Below are 21,075 nucleotides of genomic sequence, written 5' to 3'. Positions count from 1 at the left end.
AAGGGAGACAGTGCTTAGCTGGTGTTGAGGGGACTGGAGAACAGGCTTTACTGTTGCTCCTATAACATCCTGTGATACCCAATTCACAATGGCAAGTGTGTCCTAGGCCCATCCTGCTTCATCAATGACCTTCCCTCCATCAAAAAGTCAGAAGTGGGGATGATCGTGGATGACTGCACAATGTTCATCACCATTTGCGACTCCTCAGATACTGAAGCAGTCCAAACACAGGAAGACCTGGATGACATTCAGGCTTGGGCTGATAAGTGACAAATAACATTCACATGAACAAGAAAGAATCTATTCATATCCCCTTGACATTCAAAGGCATCACCATTACTGAATCCTCCACTATCATCCTAAGGGTTACCATTGACCAGAAACTTAGCTGGACCATACGTATGTTCGTATGACCAGCCATATAAATACTGTGGCTACAAAAGCAGGTCAGAGGCTGGTAATTCTGCACAGAGTAACTCACTTCCTGACTCACCAAAGCCTGTTCACCATCTAAAAGGCTCAAATGGAGAATGTGATGCAATACTCTCCACTTGTCTGGATGAGTATGGCTCCAAAAACACTCAAGCTTGGCACCAGCCAAGATCCCCATCCCATCCATCACCTTCAACATCCAATCCCTCTATCACTGACTCACAGTGATAACAACTCATCAAGGCTTCATCGGCAGCACCTTCCAAACCCGTGACCTCTACCACATAGAATGACAAGGCCAACAAATGCATGGAAACTTCACCACCTGCAAATTCCCCTCCAAGCCACTCACCATTCTGACGTGGAACAATATTGTTGTTCCTTCAATGTTGCTGGGTCAAAATCCTAGAACCTCCCCACTCCAAATGGTGATGAACATTGTGCAGTCATCCACTGTGGGTGTACTAAACCAGATGGACTACAGCTGCTAAAAGTAGCAGCTCACTACCACCTACTCAGGGACAAGTAGGGATGAGCAATGCTCACATTCCATGAAAGAATTCAAAAATGTTATGTCAGTCTTAAACTTTACCTGGAGTTAAATCTTCTGACAAAAGACCTATAAATGGGCACAAGGTTCACACATTAAATCTATAGTTGTATAAAATGTTTTACTAATTTTTTATGTTAAATACACTGTACAAGAGTCAGGACTTACAAATGCATTTTCCATTTGAATATCAAATGTTCCAGAAAAATTACTTCACACAAAATTGAAAGATAGATCTTTTGCTTGTTCTATGCTTAGAAAAGGCAGCCTGGGTTCAAAGTACCAAAGCAAAATGCCGCAGATACTGGAAATCTGAAATTAAAAGAATAGTTCTGACAGAAGGACTGAAACGTTAACTCTGTTTCTCACTCCCTGGATACTGTCAGACCTGCTGAGTATTTCCAGCAAATATTTTTATTTTGGGTTCAGAAGTATTGGATGAACAAATCTTCCACAATCTCAGATTCCCGTGTTAGATTGAGTTCTTGTTTCATCAGGGCTCAGGTCACCGACCACCCATCACAAAGCTGAGTTCTTCACTATCGTCTACCTTCTCTTTTGAGGTTTTCACCTCTTCCTTACTGCTGGAATCTTCATCAGGTCCTAGAGCAGAGGTTGGAAAGGTTATACCTGGATTCACAGAGGGACACTGAGTTTAACCCTTTTCCTCCTAGCAACTCAAGGCAAAAAACTCCCAGGATATTTGTTCATATAAATCAGTGCTGTCCTTACCCACTGTGCCTCAATAATAGCATAACTGCATTGAAATCTGCTCTGTGGACAATTGTTTTCCAAGTCTGAGTATAAGCAAGAGGGGAGTGGTATCTGTTAGCCCTGATTTTCACCAGAGGTCAAGAAATTATCAGCTCCTGTCAAAATGGTTCTAAAGTTTATGTGCCATCTTGCTTGCTTTGATATGTTTTGGGCAAACCAAGTGTCATTGCTGGAGAAGAGATACACCAGCCAGTTGCACAGGAGAATCAGACTGATGAAGATTTACCAAACTGCACAGGATGGGAGTGCGGGATTTTCTGAACAGTACTTGGCTACCCGTCTATGTTGGGTCTGGGGATAATATCGACTTTCAGAGAAGACAAAATATAGTCAAAACCTGATCAGAGATTCTCAAAAAGCAGCTAAGTTGATCATGCAATTGCAATATTTGCCATTTTTAGTGCCTATTATGCAATAAACTTTACTGTCAGTGTCTTTTCCAGACTGACTGAAAGGAAGAAATGTGAAAATATATTCTGAGCAGCTTGATGGGCTAAATTTCTTTATTTTAATTAACTGCTATATTTTTCTCACGTTATATTGATTTCTCATTTGTTTTTATATGGAATTGAAATGTGAATCCTAGACAGAGACAGAACACAGGCAGTGGCGCAGCCTGAGACAGACATGGGACTGCCAGTGGCGCAGCCTGAGACAGACAGAACACTGATAGCGGGACAGTATGAGACAACACGGCAGACAGGCAGTGCACAGGCAAGGGGACAGCCCGAGCCAGACGGGGCACAGCCGAGCCAGATGGGGCACAGGCAAGGAGATAGCCCGAGCCAGACGGGGCACAGCCCGAGCCAGACGGGGCACAGGGAAGGGGACAGCCCGAGCCAGACGGGGCACAGGCAAGGGGACAGCCCGAGCCAGACGGGGCACAGCCCGAGCCAGACGGGGCACAGGCAAGGGCACAGCCCGAGCCAGACGGGGCACAGGCAAGGGCACAGCCCGAGCCAGACGGGGCACAGGCAAGGGCACAGCCCGAGCCAGACGGGGCACAGGCAAGGGCACAGCCCGAGCCAGACGGGGCACAGGCAAGGGCACAGCCCGAGCCAGACGGGGCACAGGCAAGGGCACAGCCCGAGCCAGACGGGGCACAGGCAAGGGCACAGCCCGAGCCAGACGGGGCACAGGCAAGGGCACAGCCCGAGCCAGACGGGGCACAGGCAAGGGCACAGCCCGAGCCAGACGGGGCACAGGCAAGGGCACAGCCCGAGCCAGACGGGGCACAGGCAAGGGCACAGCCCGAGCCAGACGGGGCACAGGCAAGGGCACAGCCCGAGCCAGACGGGGCACAGGCAAGGGCACAGCCCGAGCCAGACAGGGCACAGGCAAGGGCACAGCCCGAGCCAGACGGGGCACAGGCAAGGGCACAGCCCGAGCCAGACGGGGCACAGGCAAGGGGACAGTCCGAGACAACAGGACACATTTCAGCGAAACAGTCCAAGACAGACACAGCACAGACAGCAGAGCAGCTCAAGATAGACAGAACACAGTCAGGGCACAAACACTGATGCCACCTGAGACAGACACAGCACAGACAGCGGGACAGTCTGAGACAGACACTGCACAGACAGCAAGACAGCCAGAGACAAACAGGGCATAGACAGAGGGACATTTTCCTAACATGAACACATATCTGCAGTAACTGAATTCGATCAAGACAGGCTCCAACATGTGCTGATCTTCAACCCCCAGGTCAGGTGACCCCATAACTAGTACAGAGTACCATATAGTATCTAATAGTGGAGTTCACTACCACAATCAACTATTATCATGACAGTCACAACCTGAAATATTAACGCTTATTTCTCTCCCCATAGACGCTGCCTGATCGGCTGAGCATTTCCAGCAGTTTCTGCTTTATTTCTTAAGCAGTTCTAGAAGCGGTATCTAAGTCACAAAACGAGCAGCAATGATTTGGATGGGTCCTTCAGCATTCTATGTTCATTAAACCAATCCAGGGAGGAACAAGTTGAAATAAGCATCCTATCACTTTTATGCAGGCAGGAATGGATTTCAAATTGAGCATAACTCACCTTCTGTAGTTTTCGTCAGCTCATTCTTGGCTTTCTTCACCAATATTTTCTTCTCCTTTAACTTCTGACTACAAAGAGGAAAATAATTTGAAATATAAGGAGCAAATTACAACTCAACATTGTTGATTAATTCTTCCCAACTCGGGTAAAAATCTTTGCTTACAGCTAGTATGTAGTATGTATTAGATTGGCTAGTGATGGCTGCAAGTATCTCCGTGATCAATAACTTTTCCCTTGTGCTGAATCCAAGTGAATTCCTGCTTGGAGAAAAACCTGATTTTTACAAAATTCATTCATAGGAAGTGGGCTTCGCTGGTTAGGCCAGTATTTATTACCCGTCCCTATTTGCCCTAGGTGGTGAGCTGCCTTCTTGAACCACTGCAATCCACGTGGTGTAGGTACATCCACAGTGCTGTTAGGAAAGGAGTTCCAGGATTTTGACCCAGCGACACTGAAGGAACGGCGATATATTTCCAAGTCAGAATGTTGAATGACTTGGAGCGGAACCTCCAGTTGGTGGTGTTCCCATCTATCTGCTGCCCTTGTCCTTTTAGATGGTAGTGGTCGTGGGTTTGGAAGATGATGTCTAAGGAGCCTTGGTGAATTCCTGCAGTGGATCTTGTAGGTGGTATACACTGCTGCTACTGTGCGTCTGTGATGGAGGGAGTGAATGTTTGTGGGTGTGGTGCCAATCAAGCAGGCTGCTTTGTCCTGGATGGTGCCCAGCTTGAGTGTTGTAGGAGCTGCACTCATCTAGGCAAGTGGGGAGTATTCCATCACACTCATGACTTCTGCCTTGCCGATGGTGGACAAGCTTTGGGGAGTCAGGAAGTGGGTTACTTGCCGCACTATTCCTAACCTCTGACCTGCTCTTGTAGCCACAGTATTTATATGGCTAATCCAGTTCAATTTCTGGTCAATGGTAATCCCCAGGATGTTGATAGTGGGAGAATATAGTGATGGTAATGCTACTGAACATCAAGTGGTGATGGCTGGATTCTGTCTTGTTGATTGTCATTGCCTGGCACTTGTGTGGTGCGAACACAAGCAAATGGGGATCCTGTAGATGTAGTATATCTGGACTTCCAGAAGGCCTTTGATAAGGTGCCACACAAAAGATTAACACACAAGATAAGATCACATGGAGTTAGGGGTAATATATTAGCTTGGATAGAGGATTGGCTCACCAACAGAAAACAGAGAGTCGGGATAAATGGGTCTGTTTCTGAATGGTGAGCTGTAACCAGTGGGGTGCCACAGGGTTTGGTCCTTGGGCCCCAACTATTTACAATCTATATTAATGACTTGGATTCAGGATTAGAAGGTATTATAGCTAAATTTGCAGATGACACCAAAATAGGTGGGAAAGTAAGTTGCAATGAAGAAATAAGAAAATTACAAATGGATATGGACAGGTTAGGTGAATGGGCCTAAATTTGGCAGATGGAGTTTAACGTGGATAAGTGAGAGGTTTTCCATTTTGGTTGGAAGAATAAAAAGGCGACTTATTATTTAAATGGAGAGAAACTTCAGAATGCTTCTGTGCAGAAGGATCTGGGTGTCCTCGTGCATGAATCACTGAAAGCTAGTATACAGGTACAGCAGGTAATAAGGAAGGCAAATGGAATTTTGGCATTTATTGCTAAAGGAATAGAGTATAAAAATAGGGAAGTGTTGTTGCAACTGTACAAGGCATTGGCGAGACTGCACCTGGAGTACTGTGCACAGTTTTGGTCCCCGTATTTGAGGAAGGATGTAGTTGCATTGGAGGCGGTTCAGAGGTTCACTAGATTGATTCCAGAGGTGCGGGGTTATCTCATGAGGAGAGATAGAGCAGTTTACACCTATACTCGCTAGAGTTTAGAAGGATGAGAGATCTAATTGAGGTATATAAGATGCTAAAGGAGATGGACATAGTAGATGTGGAGCAGATGTTTCCCCTTGTGGGGCATTCTAGAACGAGAGGCCATAGTTTTAGGCTAAGGGGTGGTAGATTTAAATCAGAGATGAGGAGAAATTACTTTTCTCAAAGGGTCATGAATCTGTGGAATTCACTACCTCAGAGTGCAGTGGATGCCGGGAGGCTGAATAAATTTGAGGAGGAGATAGACAGATTTAATTAGTAATGGGTTGAAAGGTTATGGAGAGAGGGAGTGAAATTGGAGTTGAGGCTGAAATTAGATCAGCCATGATCGTAATGAATGGCAGGGCAGGCTTGAGGGGCTGAATTGCCTACTTCTGCTCCTAGTTCTTACATTCTAATGTTACTTGCCACTTGTCAGCCCAAGCCTGGACATTGTCCAGGTCTTGCTGCATTTGGACATAGACTGCTTCAGTATCTGAGGAGTCATGAATGGTGCTGAGCATTGTGCAATCATCAGCGAACATCCCCACATATGACCTTATGATGGAAGGATGGTCATTGATGAAGCAGCTGAAGATGGTTGGGCCGAGGACACTACCCTGAGGAACTCCTGTGGTGATGTCCTGGAGCACAGATGGCTGACCCCCAACAACCACAACCATATTCCTTTATGCTAGGTATGACTCCAACCAGTGGTGAGTTTTCCCCTGATTCCCATTGACTTCAGTTTTGCTAGGGCTCCTTGATGCCACACTCGGTCAAATGCTGCCTTGATGTCAAGGGCAGTCACTCTCACCTCACCTCGAGAGTTCAGCTCTTTTGTCTATGTTTGAACCAAGGCTGTAATCATTCGGGCTCTTGGTAAATTTGGCTGCAGTTTCATGTGACCGTATTCCCAAACTAATGCAGATGCAATGCTGGTTCAAAACAAACTGTAAAACCACAGACCACCCTGGCTGCGATCAGCTATCTCCACACAGGGAGGGGATTGACCCCGTAGCCTTCTTACTTTGTAGGTTAGTGCTCCATCAAAGGACGCATCATTGTAATTACAGATAGAAACTGCTCAAACCCATAACTGAATCTGACAAAACAACAGGTATGATGGGATGACAATTCCAATCACACACTGCACCAGTTCCACTGAATCCAGTGGGAATAAAATGGGAATGTGTTAAGAATTGTAATGTCCAATCACTTTCAGGGTCTCCTGGATCCAGGAGCAGTCCGGCTGCTTTTACCGTTTCTTCCTGCGCTTCTCTGTCTTCTCTTCCGCTACTCTCCGATTATTGTCTAATTTCCTCTGGAATTCGTCCTCCAGACGTTGCTGTAAAGTAATAAGTCCTCAGGTGAATCATGCAGCCAAACAGCACAGCCTCGTACTCATCACACTTCCAGGAGATATTTCAAAGACAATCGCATGTTTAATGTCATTGCAAGAGCAGATGAGCAGAAGCTTGTTTTCCTCTCCAATGTTTTAGGCATCTCAATTCTATTGAGAACAGGGTACAGTAACAGAGACTTTCAGAATTACAACCCTTGCTGAATTAATGCAGCAACAATACTTATGATGCCAACTGCCCACACTGAGTGATTAACTACAAGGGAACCATTTACAATATATTAAATGCACTATTTCCATTAGACCGGGCTGTTCCATAAAAATTCCTCCCACCTGGTTACAGCGCAATTAATTACTTAATGCTCAGGATTTACTGATTTAAAAACTCTGCTGATTTCAGTCAAACCTAGGTCTTCAAACAGTTCTTCCATATACCCTATTACAGTATGATTATTTTACTTGCTTACTGTCAAGTCCCAGTGTGGAAATATATATTAGGTTTCAGTCCACCTCATACGAGGCGGTGACATAGTGATATTGTCACTGACTAGTCTTCCAGGGACCCAGGGTAATGTGCTGGGGACCAGGGTTCAAATCCCGACACAGCAGATGGTGACATTTGAATTCAATAAAAAAAATCTGGAATTGAAAGTCTGATGATGACCACCAAACCATTGCTGATTGCTGTAAAAACCCATCTGGTTCACTAATCTTTACCTGGTCTGGCCTACACATGACTCCAGACCCATGGGAATGTGGTGGTTGACTCTTAAATGCCCTGTGAACAAGGGCAATTAGGAATGGGCAATAAATCACATCCCATGAGCGAATTAAAAATAGATATAGCAGGCAAATTGTGTAAAGACCAACATGTTAATGATACACTTTTTATTTTAACAGAATACATATTCCACAGGCCACAAACATGAAAAGTGAAATTAGTCACCTTTTCTTCTGCCACTTAATGTGAAGCAATAACAGGATCACCTTCATTGTATTGATTAGGAATGGAAGTCCTATTGAGCAGACTGCATTCTACTATCTACAGCAGTGAAACTTGATTAATTCAAATTTCCCAATCTGTCTCCATATTCTTGCTTCCTGAACCACCATTTGAAGACTTCAACTGATTCTGTATCATTGATCTTCTGGGCTTGTTGCACTTCACATCCGAACAAATCCCAATATCAACACTGTTTCCTGGATTTGCTTAGTTCTCATGGTAAGACTTTGTATTCCTACTGGAAGGAAGAGTTAAGCCCCATCTAGTTTGTCATTTCCCTTCATCATTTTAATTAACCTCCCCAGGTCCATTAAGTTACCCAATCTATCACAACTCATTCCTTTCATCCCTGATGTCACTCTGGTGATTTGTTGCTGGACTCCCCCAAAGTTTAGTATATCCTTCTTCAGGCAAGGAGTTCAGAACTGAACACAATACCCCAAATAAACATTGATCACCTTTGCAATTGCTGTAATGAGTTCCTGTTTTCACATTTTCTAGCACGTGATGCAGCCCAATACCCAATTAGTCTTCTGCTTTTGGACTAGTGAGCCAGTTTTTAATGACTTGTGTGCTTGAAACTCTTAAATTCCAGTTTAATCACCGGTCTAAGGTCTCTTTTATCCCAACCTATTTCCTGCGCATCTAATATAATTTTAGCAACACCTTTGTGCAGGCATTTATGAAAACACGTGTATGGCTGCTACAATTTAGGCTTTCTCCCAACATTTGTAACCCCATGTTCATAGTCGAAAGACATTGCCATATGTGAACTTTCAATTCTGACTAACAGAAAGCTGATTGTTAAGAAGTGTGGAGACAGAATAGTGTGCAACAGAAACAACCACATGTGCTGCAATACACACCTGATACTAACAGGAGGCCAGTCAATATTATCCTATCAACTTCAAATACACAGTCAGACTACATTATTCAGGCAAAATCTAATCATTAATTAAAAGTTTCAGAGTTAGTATTTGGAGGCAGTCTAACCAAGCTTTCCTGTTTAAAATCTCTGCTCTTCAGTGTTGCTGAGGCTTTGGAGTTCATACTAACACTGCTTTCTCTTTACCTGAAGTTTTGATAGGAAACAATCATGCAGCTATACACACCTGTGCTGCTTGCTTTTCCATGAATTCTTCTCTCATATACTCCCTTCGACGTAGGTGTCTGTAGACATGGAACTCTCCACTGCCTGCACCGGCACTAGATCCTATTATCACAGCACGATTATGACATTTAACATGGAGGAGAGGAAGAGTGTGTAGTAGAGAGAAAAATGATTAACACTCAAGGCTTGCAAATCAAGAACTCCAATTTATGTCTGATCTAAAGGACTGTCAATCACACATCAGCAACCCATCGAAGTTACTTGTATCAACATCCAGAAAGAAGAGAGAATAAAGTGTGACCTGGCTACACTCTCAGCATCCAACAGGCAGCTCTGCATATTGTCAGATGGAAGAACAGTCATTGTTCAGACTGTCTAAAAAGTTTCAGCTAATCTGTTACCACTGTACCTCTCTCTCCTCCAAGTAAATAATATGTTCTCTCATTATTAATGTATAATTGTAGAAGGTGATACAATTTTGCCTAAGTGTGCAAGAGGAAGAGAGATGAGCTTTTAAAGACACTTCCACAAAGTCAATTAGTTGCTTGTCTCGGTTTTACACACCCTTCTTAAATGAAACTATAGAACTCTCTCCCTTGTCACAACAGGGGTTTGGTGTTCAGGACAGAAGTTCAGCTATGTATTTAAAAAGGATGAGGGGAGGGAGGGAAATGCCACAAGCCAACCTCCAATTTACATTTTTCTTTCAGGAGAAACAACCACAATCATAGGAGTTATTGTCTCAGCACTGATTTGTTGGGATCAAACAAATAAAATAGGACACCAATGGCAGGTTGGTAACTATCAGTAACTGGCTGGTAACTGCCCAAAGTTTAGGGATTTGGTGGGTCATAGCCAGAGGGTGGCATTAAGTTCAAGTTAAATATTTTGATGTTTGTGCTTGGGGAAAGAAAACGCACACTGGGTGACCACTTTGTGGAACACCTCCAGAGTGTCCACAAGCATGACCCAGACCTTCCGGTCACTCACTATTTTAACACTCCATCCTGCTCTCATGCCTACATGTCCATCCTTGACCTGCTGCAATGTTCCAGTGAAGCCCAACGCAAACTGGAGGAACAGCACCTCATCTTCCAACCAGGCACTTTACAGCCTTCCAGACTTAACATTGAGTTCAACAACTTCAGACCATGAACTCTCTCCTCCATCTTCACCCCCCTTTTTCCTACGTTAATTTTTATTTTTTATCCATTTATTTTCATTGTTTTGCAGTTATCTCTGCTTTCTTACCTTTACGCCACTATTAGCACCTTTTACAGCACTAACCACTACCATCAACACTCCTTTTGTTTTCAGGTCATGGCATGTGTCAATCTCTCCTTTGTCCCTACCTATCGCTGGCCTTCTATCCAGCTCCACCTGCCCCACCACCCCTTAAACAGTATAAATTTTATCACATTCCCACTTTTCTTTAGCTCTGAAGAGTCATACTGACTTGAAATGTTAACTTTTTTCTCTCTCCTCAGATGCTGCTAGACCTGAGTTTTTTCAGCATTTTCTGTTTTTGTTCCCTAATAAATAGTCCAGCATTAATTTTAAGGTGGGTTTTCTGTATATCAACCAACTTCCTATCTATGCTGCCACATTTCTTTAAAACCATACGCTTGAATTTTTCAAAAGTCTTCTGTGACACCTTATTGAACACCTTCTGAAAATCTTTATGCATCACACCTATTGCATTTCTTTTAACTAAGCAATTATTCACTACTAAAAAAACTATAAAATTTGTCAAGCTTGACTTCTCTTTATCAAACTGTGCCATCCTTAGTTAATCCATACATTCGCCCCCAGCCGGGGGGGGGGGGGGGGGGCATGGTCCTGCCCCCACTGGGTGGTCTATGGTAATTTCAGTGGCTGGCCTCCAGTTTATCCACCTATTTCCTTTCAACTTCAGTACTCTCCTCTCACACCATGATGACCTTTCCTCTCAGTCTTTCTAACAGCCTAGGGAACAGCCATCAGAGCCCAATCACTTTTCCAACTGGAGTTCTTATTTTTTTCAGAAGCAATTGTTTTCTGACAGTTGCCTCTTCCTGCCTCTTCCATGCTCTGCTTTAGCATCCTTCTCACTTCCATCATAATTTATAAAAACCAATTCAATATATTTACTTAACACCTCTGCTCCATAACCATCCTGCTCAGTTAGAGATTTCCCTTCACCACTTTGAACATTACAAACTATCTTTAAGGTGCAAAACAAACTTTTCAAAAGATATGAAATGGGCGTTTATAAACAGAAACTAGAGCACTGCAGAAGAGAGAAAGGAGAATTGTAAAGATTCACTGCCTAGTCAGCAAAGAAAGCCAAATAGATTGCTTAGTGCCACACTGCTTAAGAGTCATTTATTCATCAGGTGAAGGAAGAATGGAAACATGTATATCACTATAACCAGACAACACAGTATGTTAACCAGAAAAGCCCAGGTAACAGAACAGACTGCAGAAGAACAGGCATTTTCCTTTCAAAAACCCTGAAGGGATCCTAGCACTCAGCTGGGTATGCTGCAAGGCCCAAGTATGCTGAGTGTTCTGATCTCATTTCTATAGTGGGTCTTCAATGGATCCCGGCACCTTTGGGGAGTGGAGGAGCCAACTGGGCTACAGCCTCTAATTATTAACAAAAACAAAAATACCTGGAAAAACTCAGCAGGTCTGAGAGCATCTGTGGAGAGGAACACAGTTAACGTTTCGAGTCCGTATGACTCTTTAACAGAAGTAAGGAAAAATAGAAAAGAGGTGAAATATAAGCTGGTTTGGGGGGGGTGGTGGTAACAAGTAGAGCTGAGGGCCAGTGATAGGTGGAGATAACCAAAAGATGTCATAGACAAAAGGACAAAGAGATGTTGAAGATGGTGATATTATCTAAGGAATGTGATAATAAAGGGACAGATAGCCCTAGTGGGGATGGGGTGGGGGGAAAGGGATCGAAATAGGCTAAAAGGCAAAGATAAAACAATGGATGGAAATACATTTAAAAATAATGGAAATAGGTGGGAAAAGAAAAATCTATATAAATTATTGGAAAAAAGGGGGATCGGAAAGGGGGTGGGGATGGAGGAGAGAGTTCATGATCTAAAATTGTTGAACTCAATATTCAGTCCGGAAGGCTGTAAAGTGCCCAGTCGGAAGATGAGGTGCTGTTCCTCCAGTTTGCGTTGAACTTCACTGGAACAATGCAGCAAGCCAAAGACGGACATGTGGGCATGAGAGCAGGGTGGTGTGTTAAAATGGCAAGCAACAGGGAGGTCTGGGTCATGCTTGCGGACAGACCGAAGATGTTCTGCAAAGCGGTCACCCAGTCTGCGTTTGGTCTCTCCAATGTAGAGGAAACCGCATTGGGAGCAGCGAATGCAGTAGACTAAATTGAGGGAAGTGCAAGTGAAATGCTGCTTCACTTGAAAGGAGTGTTTGGGCCCATGGACGGTGAGGAGAGGGGAAGTAAAGGGGCAGGTGTTGCATCTTCTGCGATTGCATGGGAAGGCGCCATGGGAGGGGGTTGAGGTGTAGGGGGTGATGGAGGAGTGGACCAGGGTGTCCCGGAGGGAATGATCCCTGCAGAATGTCGCCAGGTGGGGGTGAGGGGAAGATATGTTTGATGGTGGCATCATGCTGGAGTTGGCAGAAATGGCGGAGGATGACCCTTTGAATGCAGAGGCTGGTGGGGTGATAAGTGAGGACAAGGGGTACCCTATCATGGTTCTGGGAGGGAGAGGAAGGTGTGAGCGCCGATGTGCGCGAGATGTGCCGGACACGGTTGAGGGCCCTTTCAACCACCATGGGTGGAAAACCTCGGTTAAAGAAGACATGTCAGAGAAACTGTTTTTGAAAGTGGCATCATCAGAACAGATGCGACGGAGGTGAAGAAACTGAGAGAATGGGATGGACTCCTTACAGGAAGCGGAGTGTGAGGAGCTGTAGTCGAGGTAGCTGTGGGAGCTGGTAGGCTTGTAATGAATATTAGTGGACAGTCTATCACCAGAAATTGAGACAGAGAGGTCAAGGAAGGGAAGGGAATTGTCAGAGATGGACCATGTAAAAATGGAGGGATGGAAATTGGAAGGAAAGTTAAAAATTTTTCCAGGTCCAGACGAGAGCACGAAGCAGCACCAAAGCAATCATCAATGTACCGGAGAAAGAGTTGTGGGAGGGGGCCGGAGTCTCTAATTATTATCTGGTTAGTGCATGTCCAGAGTCAGGAACACCTCATGGGAGAAACTGAGTGAGGACAGGCAGGAGTGGACACAGCTGTAGGATTGAATGTCTTATTACCAAACAGTGCTACGTATTATTTTAGATATTTCTCGTCATCTACTACCCACTAACTGTTCTGTGTGGAGGAATTCAGCTCCAACTTAATGAATTTAAAATTGTTAGAAACTGGATTACACAGTCTCCTAACACACTAAGTCTGACTGCTGAAGAAAGATCACTCATCAAAGGAACTGCACTTCAGTGGAGTTAATCACTGCAAAGCAGCAAAGTGAGAGTGGGACACACTGGGGGTGGGGAGAGTAAGGGAAAGTGCTGGTGCAGGGGGGAGTAAGCCTTCGATCACATTCACATCTTGAAGACACAGGTTTCCTAACATAAAAGAAACATTTACCCATAACATCACGAACAAATTCTGGTGGTGGCCGTGGAGCCCAGTCCCTGGGTTTCTCCAAGATTGGAACTTGCTTTTCCTAAAATGAGAAATTTGGGTAAAACTTTGATCAAAACAGAACATTCCAAACTGCCCTCAACACGAGCAAGATTTCAGCAGGGTCAAAAAATGCTAAGGTCGACAATAACATCACACTGCTGGCACAACCTCCCCCTCCTGCTCAACACCACTCCCCCCTCCTCCCCCTGACACCACTCTCCCCTTCCCCTCACACCAATCTCTCTATTCCCCCCCAGTATTCAGTCTACCTTGTCTCCACCCCCTCCCCAAGCATTCAATCTCCCCCTTTCCAGGTAATCAGATTCCCCCTTTCTCTCGCAAATTTAGATTCCCCCACTCCTAACAGTAGCTATGCCATTGGGCACAGCATTAAGTGAGAAATGATTGGAACTTGTAACAAAGGCAATGTAATAATTGTGAAGGACTTTAATCTTCATATAGACTGGACAAGTCAAATTAGCAAAGTTAGTCCGGAAGATGAGTTTGTAAAATGTTTTCATGATGGATTCCTGGAGTAATACATTGTGGAACCAACTAAGGATAAAGCTGTTTTAAATCTAATATTGTGCAATGAGGCAGGGTTAAGTAGTAATCTCATTGTAAAATATCCACTGTGAAATAGTAATCATAATACAATTGAATTCCATATTAAGTTTGAAAACAATATGCTCCAATCCCAATCACGAATCTTAAACTTAAACCAAAGCCAATTACATTGGTATGAAGGGAATAGCTTGCTAAGGTTGATTGGTTAAAAAGACTAAAAGGTATGGAAGTAAATAAGCAGTGGGGAACAATTTACAGAAACAATTCAAAATGTTTATCAAAAATACATTCCATTGAAAAACAAAAACTCAGCGAGAAAAATTAATAGAAGGTGCTTGTAATGTTATAAAGAATAGTTGACGATTGGAAGTGCTTTAGAAACCAGCAAAAGGCCAACAAATGTTGATTAAAAAGGGGCAAAATGAAAGTAAACTAGCACTCTCTCCAATGCATTCACATCCTTCCTAAAGTGCAGTGCCCAGAACTGGACACAATACTCCAGCTGAGGCCAAACTAGTAACTTATACAAATTGAACATATCCTTGCTGCTCTTGTACTCTATGCCCTTATTAATAAAACCCAGGATACTGTATGTTTAACTAACTGTTCTCAACCTATCCTGCCACCTTCAATGATTTCTACACATATACACCCAGGTCCATCTGCTCCTCGACCCCCTTTAGAGTTGCACCCTTTATTTCATATGTGCTGTCCACGTTCTTCTTACCAAAATAAATCACCTCACACTTCTCCATATTGAACTTCATCTGCCATCTGTCTGCCCAATCCACCTACTTGTCTTTTTCCCTTTGCAGTTCTACACCATACACCTCATAGTTTACAATTCTTCCAAGTTTTGTATCATCTGCAAACTTGGACATCAAGGTCTAGGTCATGAATATATTTATCAGAAAAAGCAAGGGTCCCAATACTGACCTCTGGGGAATTCTACTACAAGCATTCCTCCAGCAGGAAAATCATCCATTAATCACTGCCCTCTGTCTCCTGTTGTTCATATCCAATTTCATATCCATGTTGCTAGTGTGCCTTTTATTCCACGAGTTATAACTTTGCTCACAATTCTGTGGTGTGGCATTGCATCAAATGCCTTTTGAAAGTCTGTACACCACATCAACAGCATTACCCTTATCAACCATCTTGGTTACCTCATCATGCAACTCCAGCAAGTTAGTCAAGCATGATTTTCCCTTAAGAAATCCATGTTGGCTGTCATTAATTAACCTACATTTGTACACGTGACTATTAATTTTGTACCGAATTATTGCTTCTAATAGTTTCCCCGCCACTGCAGTTAAACTGGCTGGCCTGTGGTTGCTGGGCTTATTCTTACACCATTTTTTAAAAAAAGGTTGTAACGTTTGCAATTCTCCACTCCTCTGGGACCATCCATGAGTCTAAGGAAGACTGGAAAATTATTGTCAATGTTGCTGCAATTTCCATTCTCACTTCCCATTTTGTGCCTGTTTTCAAAGTTGGAGGCATAAGTTACATACCAAAAATAGAGAGTAAACTAGGAGCTAATAAATGCGAGGAACCTGAAGTAATTAGCAGATAAAAGTATTGGAAAACCTAAGGAACTAAAATACGACAAATCCCCAGGATCTGATTGTTACATCCTAGTGCTCAAAAGGGGATAACTGCAGAGGTGCACTGGTTACAATTTTCCAAAATTCCCTGGATTCTAGAACAGTCCCAGCTGATTGGAGTTAGCAAATGTGACACCGCTATTCAACAAAAGAGAGAGAGAAAATGGAGCTACAGACCAGTTAGCTTGACATCAGTTGTCAGGAAAATGCTGGAATCTATTAAGGAATCCTTCACACTGCACTTAGAAAATCACAGTGTGATCAGACAAAGTCAACATGGTATTACAAAAAGTAAATAATGTTTATTAAAAACTTTTTTGAGGATGTAACTAGTAGGGTAGATAAAGGGAAGTGGTAAATGGAATATACTTGGGTTCCAAAAAGGCATTTGATAAGGTGCCACATAAAAGGGCAAAATAGTCAATGTAGGGGCTCATGGAGTAGGGGACAGTAAATTAGCATGAATGGAGGATTGGTTAATGGCCAGAAAGCAGAGAGTATGGATAAACAGGGCATTTTCAAGTTGGTACGTTGTGATTAGTGGAGTGCACCAAGGATTAGCGCTGGGACCTCAGCTATTTATAATCTATATTAATGACAAACGAAGAAACAGAAAGCAACGTGACAATGCGAGCTGTGAGGACACAAAGAGGCTCAAAGAGATACCGACAGGTTAAGTGAGTGGGTGACAAGGTGCATATGGAGTACAATGTGGGGAAGTGTAGGGATATTCATTTTGGTCATAGGAATAGAAAAACAAATATTTTTTAAAGGCGTGAAATTTGTAAACGTTGATGTTCAGAGGGACTTAGGTGTACTTGTACAAGGAACACAAAATTTAGCATGCAGGTACAGCAAGCAATTAAAAAGGCGAATGGCACATTGGCTTTTAGTGCAAGGGGAATGGAATATAAGAATAACACACAGTTCTCCAGGTGTGATCTCCTCAAAACCCTGTACAATGGCTGCAAGTGTATAGCTTTGGTCCCCATATTTGAGGAAAGATATACTTTTATTGGAGGAGGTACAACAACACTTCACTAGATTGGTGCCTGAATGACACAGTTGTCCTATGATGAGAGGCTGAGTAAATTGGACACGTATTCTCTGGAGATTGGACAAGGAGAGGTTGAATTTGAAACATTCAATATTTTGAAGGGACTTGATGGGGTAAATACAGAGGTTATTGCCCCTGATTGGGGAATCTGATGCACATAGTCTGGAGGGCCGGTGTAGTCTACTCATGTTCTTATTTCTTATATTTTCCACATCATCCCCTCTAGTCGATCTCCACTCTCCCCACCCTGGATATTCAATCCCCCCTTTACCCGCAGCCCTCGGGAACCCGCTTGCCTCCCTGCCCCCGGGAGCCCGCTCGTCTCCCGGCAAGGGTATTCCTCCCACTGCCCCCAAGATCCACTAATTCACCTCTCAACCCTCCTCCAGGGATCCTGTCTTCCTCCCCACTCCTTCCCTCCCAATCATCCTCCCTCCTCCTCCTGCAGGGATCCTCACCCTCCCTCTGCGAGGATCCCATCCCCCCCAACCCACTCTCCTCCAGTGGGGATCCCATTCCTCCTCCCGCCTCCTGCAGGGATCCTGCTCCCCCCCACCCCCCCGCCTCTTGCAGGATTCTCATCTCACTTGCTCCCTCCCTCCCCCATGGGCATCCTGTGCCTCCTGCCCACCCCCACCCCCTACAGAGATCCTACGCCCCTTCGCCGTACAGGGATCCAGTTGCTCCCTCCTCCCTCCCTCTGCAGGGATCCCTCCCCCACACTCCTTCCCCACTCCCGCCAGCCCCCTGCGGGGATCCTGCCCCTCTTCCACCTATGAGATTCCTCCCTAACTTGTGGGTCTCCTGTCTCCCCACTCACACTCCTGCAGGGATCCGTCCGGCTTCCTTGTCTCCTTCTGTGGGGCTCCCAACCCTCGCCCCTTCCTTCCTTTTTCGATGGGGATCTCGGCCCGTCTTCCCTTTCTCGACTGGGATCCTGCCCCTCCTCCCTCTCCCTGTGGGGATCCTGCCCCTCCTCCCTCTCCCTGTGGGGATCCTGCCCCTCCTCCCTCTCCCTGTGGGGATCCTGCCCCTCCTCCCTCTCCCTGTGGGGATCCTGCCCCTCCTCCCTCTCCCTGTGGGGATCCTGCCCCTCCTCCCTCTCCCTGTGGGGATCCTGCCCCTCCTCCCTCTCCCTGTGGGGATCCTGCCCCTCCTCCCTCTCCCTGTGGGGATCCTGCCCCTCCTCCCTCTCCCTGTGGGGATCCTGCCCCTCCTCCCTCTCCCTGTGGGGATCCTGCCCCTCCTCCCTCTCCCTGTGGGGATCCTGCCCCTCCTCCCTCTCCCTGTGGGGATCCTGCCCCTCCTCCCTCTCCCTGTGGGGATCCTGCTCCTCCTCCCTCTCCTCCCTCCCTGTGGGGATCCTGCCCCTCCTCCCTCTCCCTGTGGAGATCCTGCCCCTCCTCCCTCTCCCTGTGGGGATCCCGCCCCTCCTCCCTCTCCCTGTGGGGATCCCGCCCCTCCTCCCTCTCCCTGTGGGGATCCCGCCCCTCCTCCCTCTCCCTGTGGGGATCCCGCCCCTCCTCCCTCTCCCTGTGGGGATCCCGCCCCTCCTCCCTCTCCCTGTGGGGATCCCGCCCCTCCTCCCTCTCCCTGTGGGGATCCCGCCCCTCCTCCATCTATCTGCTCTTGCAGGGGTTCCGCCTCTTCCCCCCACCACCTCCTGTGGGGATCGCATTTCTAAACCCTTGCACCCGCCTCCTCTAGCGATTCCTCCCCCCTCCTGCCGGGATTCTCCTCCTCCCCCTGCCCTCCCGCGGGGGGTCTCACACCCCTTTCACCCCGCCCACTCCCACTGCTGGGATCCCCTCCCTCTTTTAACCCACCGGGTTCCTCATTAACCGCTCCAGCTTCAGGCGCTGTTCTTCGGCCGCGTTCCTCGGGATAACCAGCGGCTGCATCACCTTCTTCACGGGCCGCTTGGCTCCTTCCGCCATCTTGGAAATCCGTCGCGGAGGTGATGACCTCATAGCGCCGGGGAATTGTGTCGCAATTTAGTGACGGAGCGTGACGACACCCCCCCCCCCAGAGAAAATCCCATTGACTCCAGCTGAGGATGAAGGTGAATTGGGAGGAGAGGCTGGAGTCAGTAGTTGACTGAAAGAACTTATTGTTTGGAATGGTGAGGTGGTGAGAGAGTAAATCCCTGAGTCTCTTCCACATTCTTCCTAATCGGTAAATATCAGCCTGCAGGCAGATGGAGGGTCAGCATTGTGAATCTTCACCTCCCTCACTCCAGCTCTCCAAGGTCAGATAAAGCAAACAATTATGCTGCTAACTGAAGGAATTCTATCCCTGAAGACCACTGTTCAATCCTCATCAGATACAGGGGAGCTACCAAAGGATTGAACATCTGCCAGCTTTGTTGTTTAAAAAAAGGAGAGGCCAAAAAATTAGAGCCCAGCCAGTGTAACTTTGATACAAAAACAAAAATTGCTAGAAAAACTCAGCAGGTCTGACAGCATCTGTGGAGAGAAAGACAGAGTTAACGTTTTGAGTTCAGATGACTCTTCTTCAGAACTCAGTTACTCAGTGTAACTTTGATGGTGGGCAAATTATCAGGGAGCCAGGATAAACTGTCACTTTGAAAAGCATGAATTCATCTGGGACAGTCAGCATGGTTCTGTTCAAGGAAAGTCATGTCTTACTAACTTAAATGAATTTTTTGAGGAAGTAACAAGGAGGATCGATGAGGGTAGTGTAGTGGATGATGTCTACGTGGCTTTTAATAAGGCATTTGACAAGGTCCCACATAGCAGACTGGTCAAATAAATAAAAGCCCATGGGCAATGTGACGAGTTGGATCCAAAATTGGCTGAGTGACAGGAAACAAACTGTAATGATCAGCCAATGGGTTTGTGAATGCAAAGTGGTTTCCACTGGACTGGGGGTGTGGTGGGGAGGGTAAAGGAGAGAGCATGATCTGGGGTAAGGAGAGAGTCAGAAAGATACCTGGATGTGCACCTGAAGTGCTGTAACCTGCAAGGCTATGGACCGGGTGCTGGAAGGTGGGATTAGAATGAGTGGCTAGTTTTTTTCAGCTGGTATAGACAAGATGGGCTGAATGGCTTCTCTCCGAGCTATAACTTTTCTATGATTCCTCACCCACAGTATGGAAGTCACATTCAAACCCAGAGTGATTGGCCTCGATATCAAGGCAGCATTTGACCAAATGTGGCATCAAGGAGCCCTAGCAAAACTGGAGTTAAAGGGAATCAGAGGGGAAAACTCTCCACTGGTTGGTGTCATACCTAGCACAAAGGAAGATGGTTGTAGTTGTTGGAGGTCAATCCTCTCAGTCCCAGGACATCACTGTGGGACTTCCTCAAGGTAGTGTCCTAGGCCCAATCATATTCACCATTCCAATGACCTTCCTCTTTTCATAAGATCAGAAGTGGAGATGTTTGCTGATGATTGCACAATGTTCAGCACCATTCACAACTCCTCAGATACTGAAGCAGTCCATGTCCAAATGCAGCAAGACCTGGACAATATTCAGGCTTGGGCTGACAAGTGGCAAGTAACATTCATGCCACACATGCCAGGCAATGACCATCTCCAACAAGAGAGAATCTAACCATCCTTGACATTCAATAGCATTACCATCATTGAATCCCCCACTATCAACATCCTAGGGGTTACCATTGACCAGAACTGAACTGGACCAGCCATATAAATATATTGTGGCTACAAGAGCAGGTCAGAGGCTAGGAATCCTGAGGTAAGTAACTCACCTCCTGACTCCAAAGCTTGTCCACCATCTGCAAGGCATGAATCAGGAATGTGATGGAATACTCCCAACTTGTTTTGGTGAGTGCAGCTCCAACAACACTCAAGAAACATGACACCTTCCAGGACAAAGCAGCCTGCTTGATTGGCACCACATCTACAAACATTCACTCCCTTCACCACCGATGCACAGTAGCAGAGTGTGTACCATCTACAAGATGCACTGTAGAAACTCACCAAGGCTCCTTAGACACCTCCTTCCAAACCCATGACTGCTATTAACTAAAAGGACAAGGGCAGCAAATTCCTGGAACGACCACTACCTAGAATT

General features: G+C 45.6%; 1 protein-coding gene across 2 annotated transcripts; it reads right to left on the bottom strand.

Moving 5' to 3' along the window:
• Positions 1 to 1,089: 1,089 nt before the first annotated feature.
• prkrip1 (PRKR interacting protein 1) lies at positions 1,090 to 18,971 on the bottom strand. 2 transcript variants are annotated; one of them, XM_041198341.1, is made up of 7 exons: positions 18,842 to 18,971; positions 13,746 to 13,824; positions 9,123 to 9,223; positions 6,907 to 6,992; positions 3,965 to 4,058; positions 3,802 to 3,869; positions 1,544 to 1,585 (listed from the first exon to the last, which is right to left on the bottom strand). In XM_041198341.1, the coding sequence occupies exons 1-6, from the start codon at positions 18,950 to 18,952 to the stop codon at positions 3,822 to 3,824; spliced, it is 519 nt and encodes a 172-aa protein (XP_041054275.1). In that variant the 5' UTR covers positions 18,953 to 18,971; the 3' UTR covers positions 1,544 to 1,585; positions 3,802 to 3,821. The 2 variants fall into 2 exon arrangements, with proteins under 2 accessions (XP_041054274.1, XP_041054275.1); XM_041198340.1 differs by lacking the exon at positions 3,965 to 4,058 and having other exon boundaries at positions 1,090 to 1,585.
• Between the last annotated feature and the right edge of the window lie 2,104 nt (positions 18,972 to 21,075).

The sequence above is a fragment of the Carcharodon carcharias genome, chromosome 10, assembly GCF_017639515.1.
Source record: "Carcharodon carcharias isolate sCarCar2 chromosome 10, sCarCar2.pri, whole genome shotgun sequence".
Classification (NCBI taxonomy): Eukaryota; Metazoa; Chordata; class Chondrichthyes; order Lamniformes; family Lamnidae; genus Carcharodon; species Carcharodon carcharias.
This window is presented reverse-complemented; position numbering and strand designations above follow the sequence as displayed.

Excerpts from the sequence above, each read along its gene's own strand:
- prkrip1 (XM_041198340.1), bottom strand. The coding sequence starts at position 18,952 with ATGGCGGAAGGAGCCAAGCGGCCCGTGAAGAAGGTGATGCAGCCGCTG. Across the intron at positions 6,993-9,122 it reads TGGAAAAGCAAGCAGCACAG|CAACGTCTGGAGGACGAATT; the intron begins GTGTGTATAGCT and ends ATTACTTTACAG. Across the intron at positions 1,586-3,801 it reads GCTGACGAAAACTACAGAAG|GACCTGATGAAGATTCCAGC; the intron begins GTGAGTTATGCT and ends CCTCTGCTCTAG.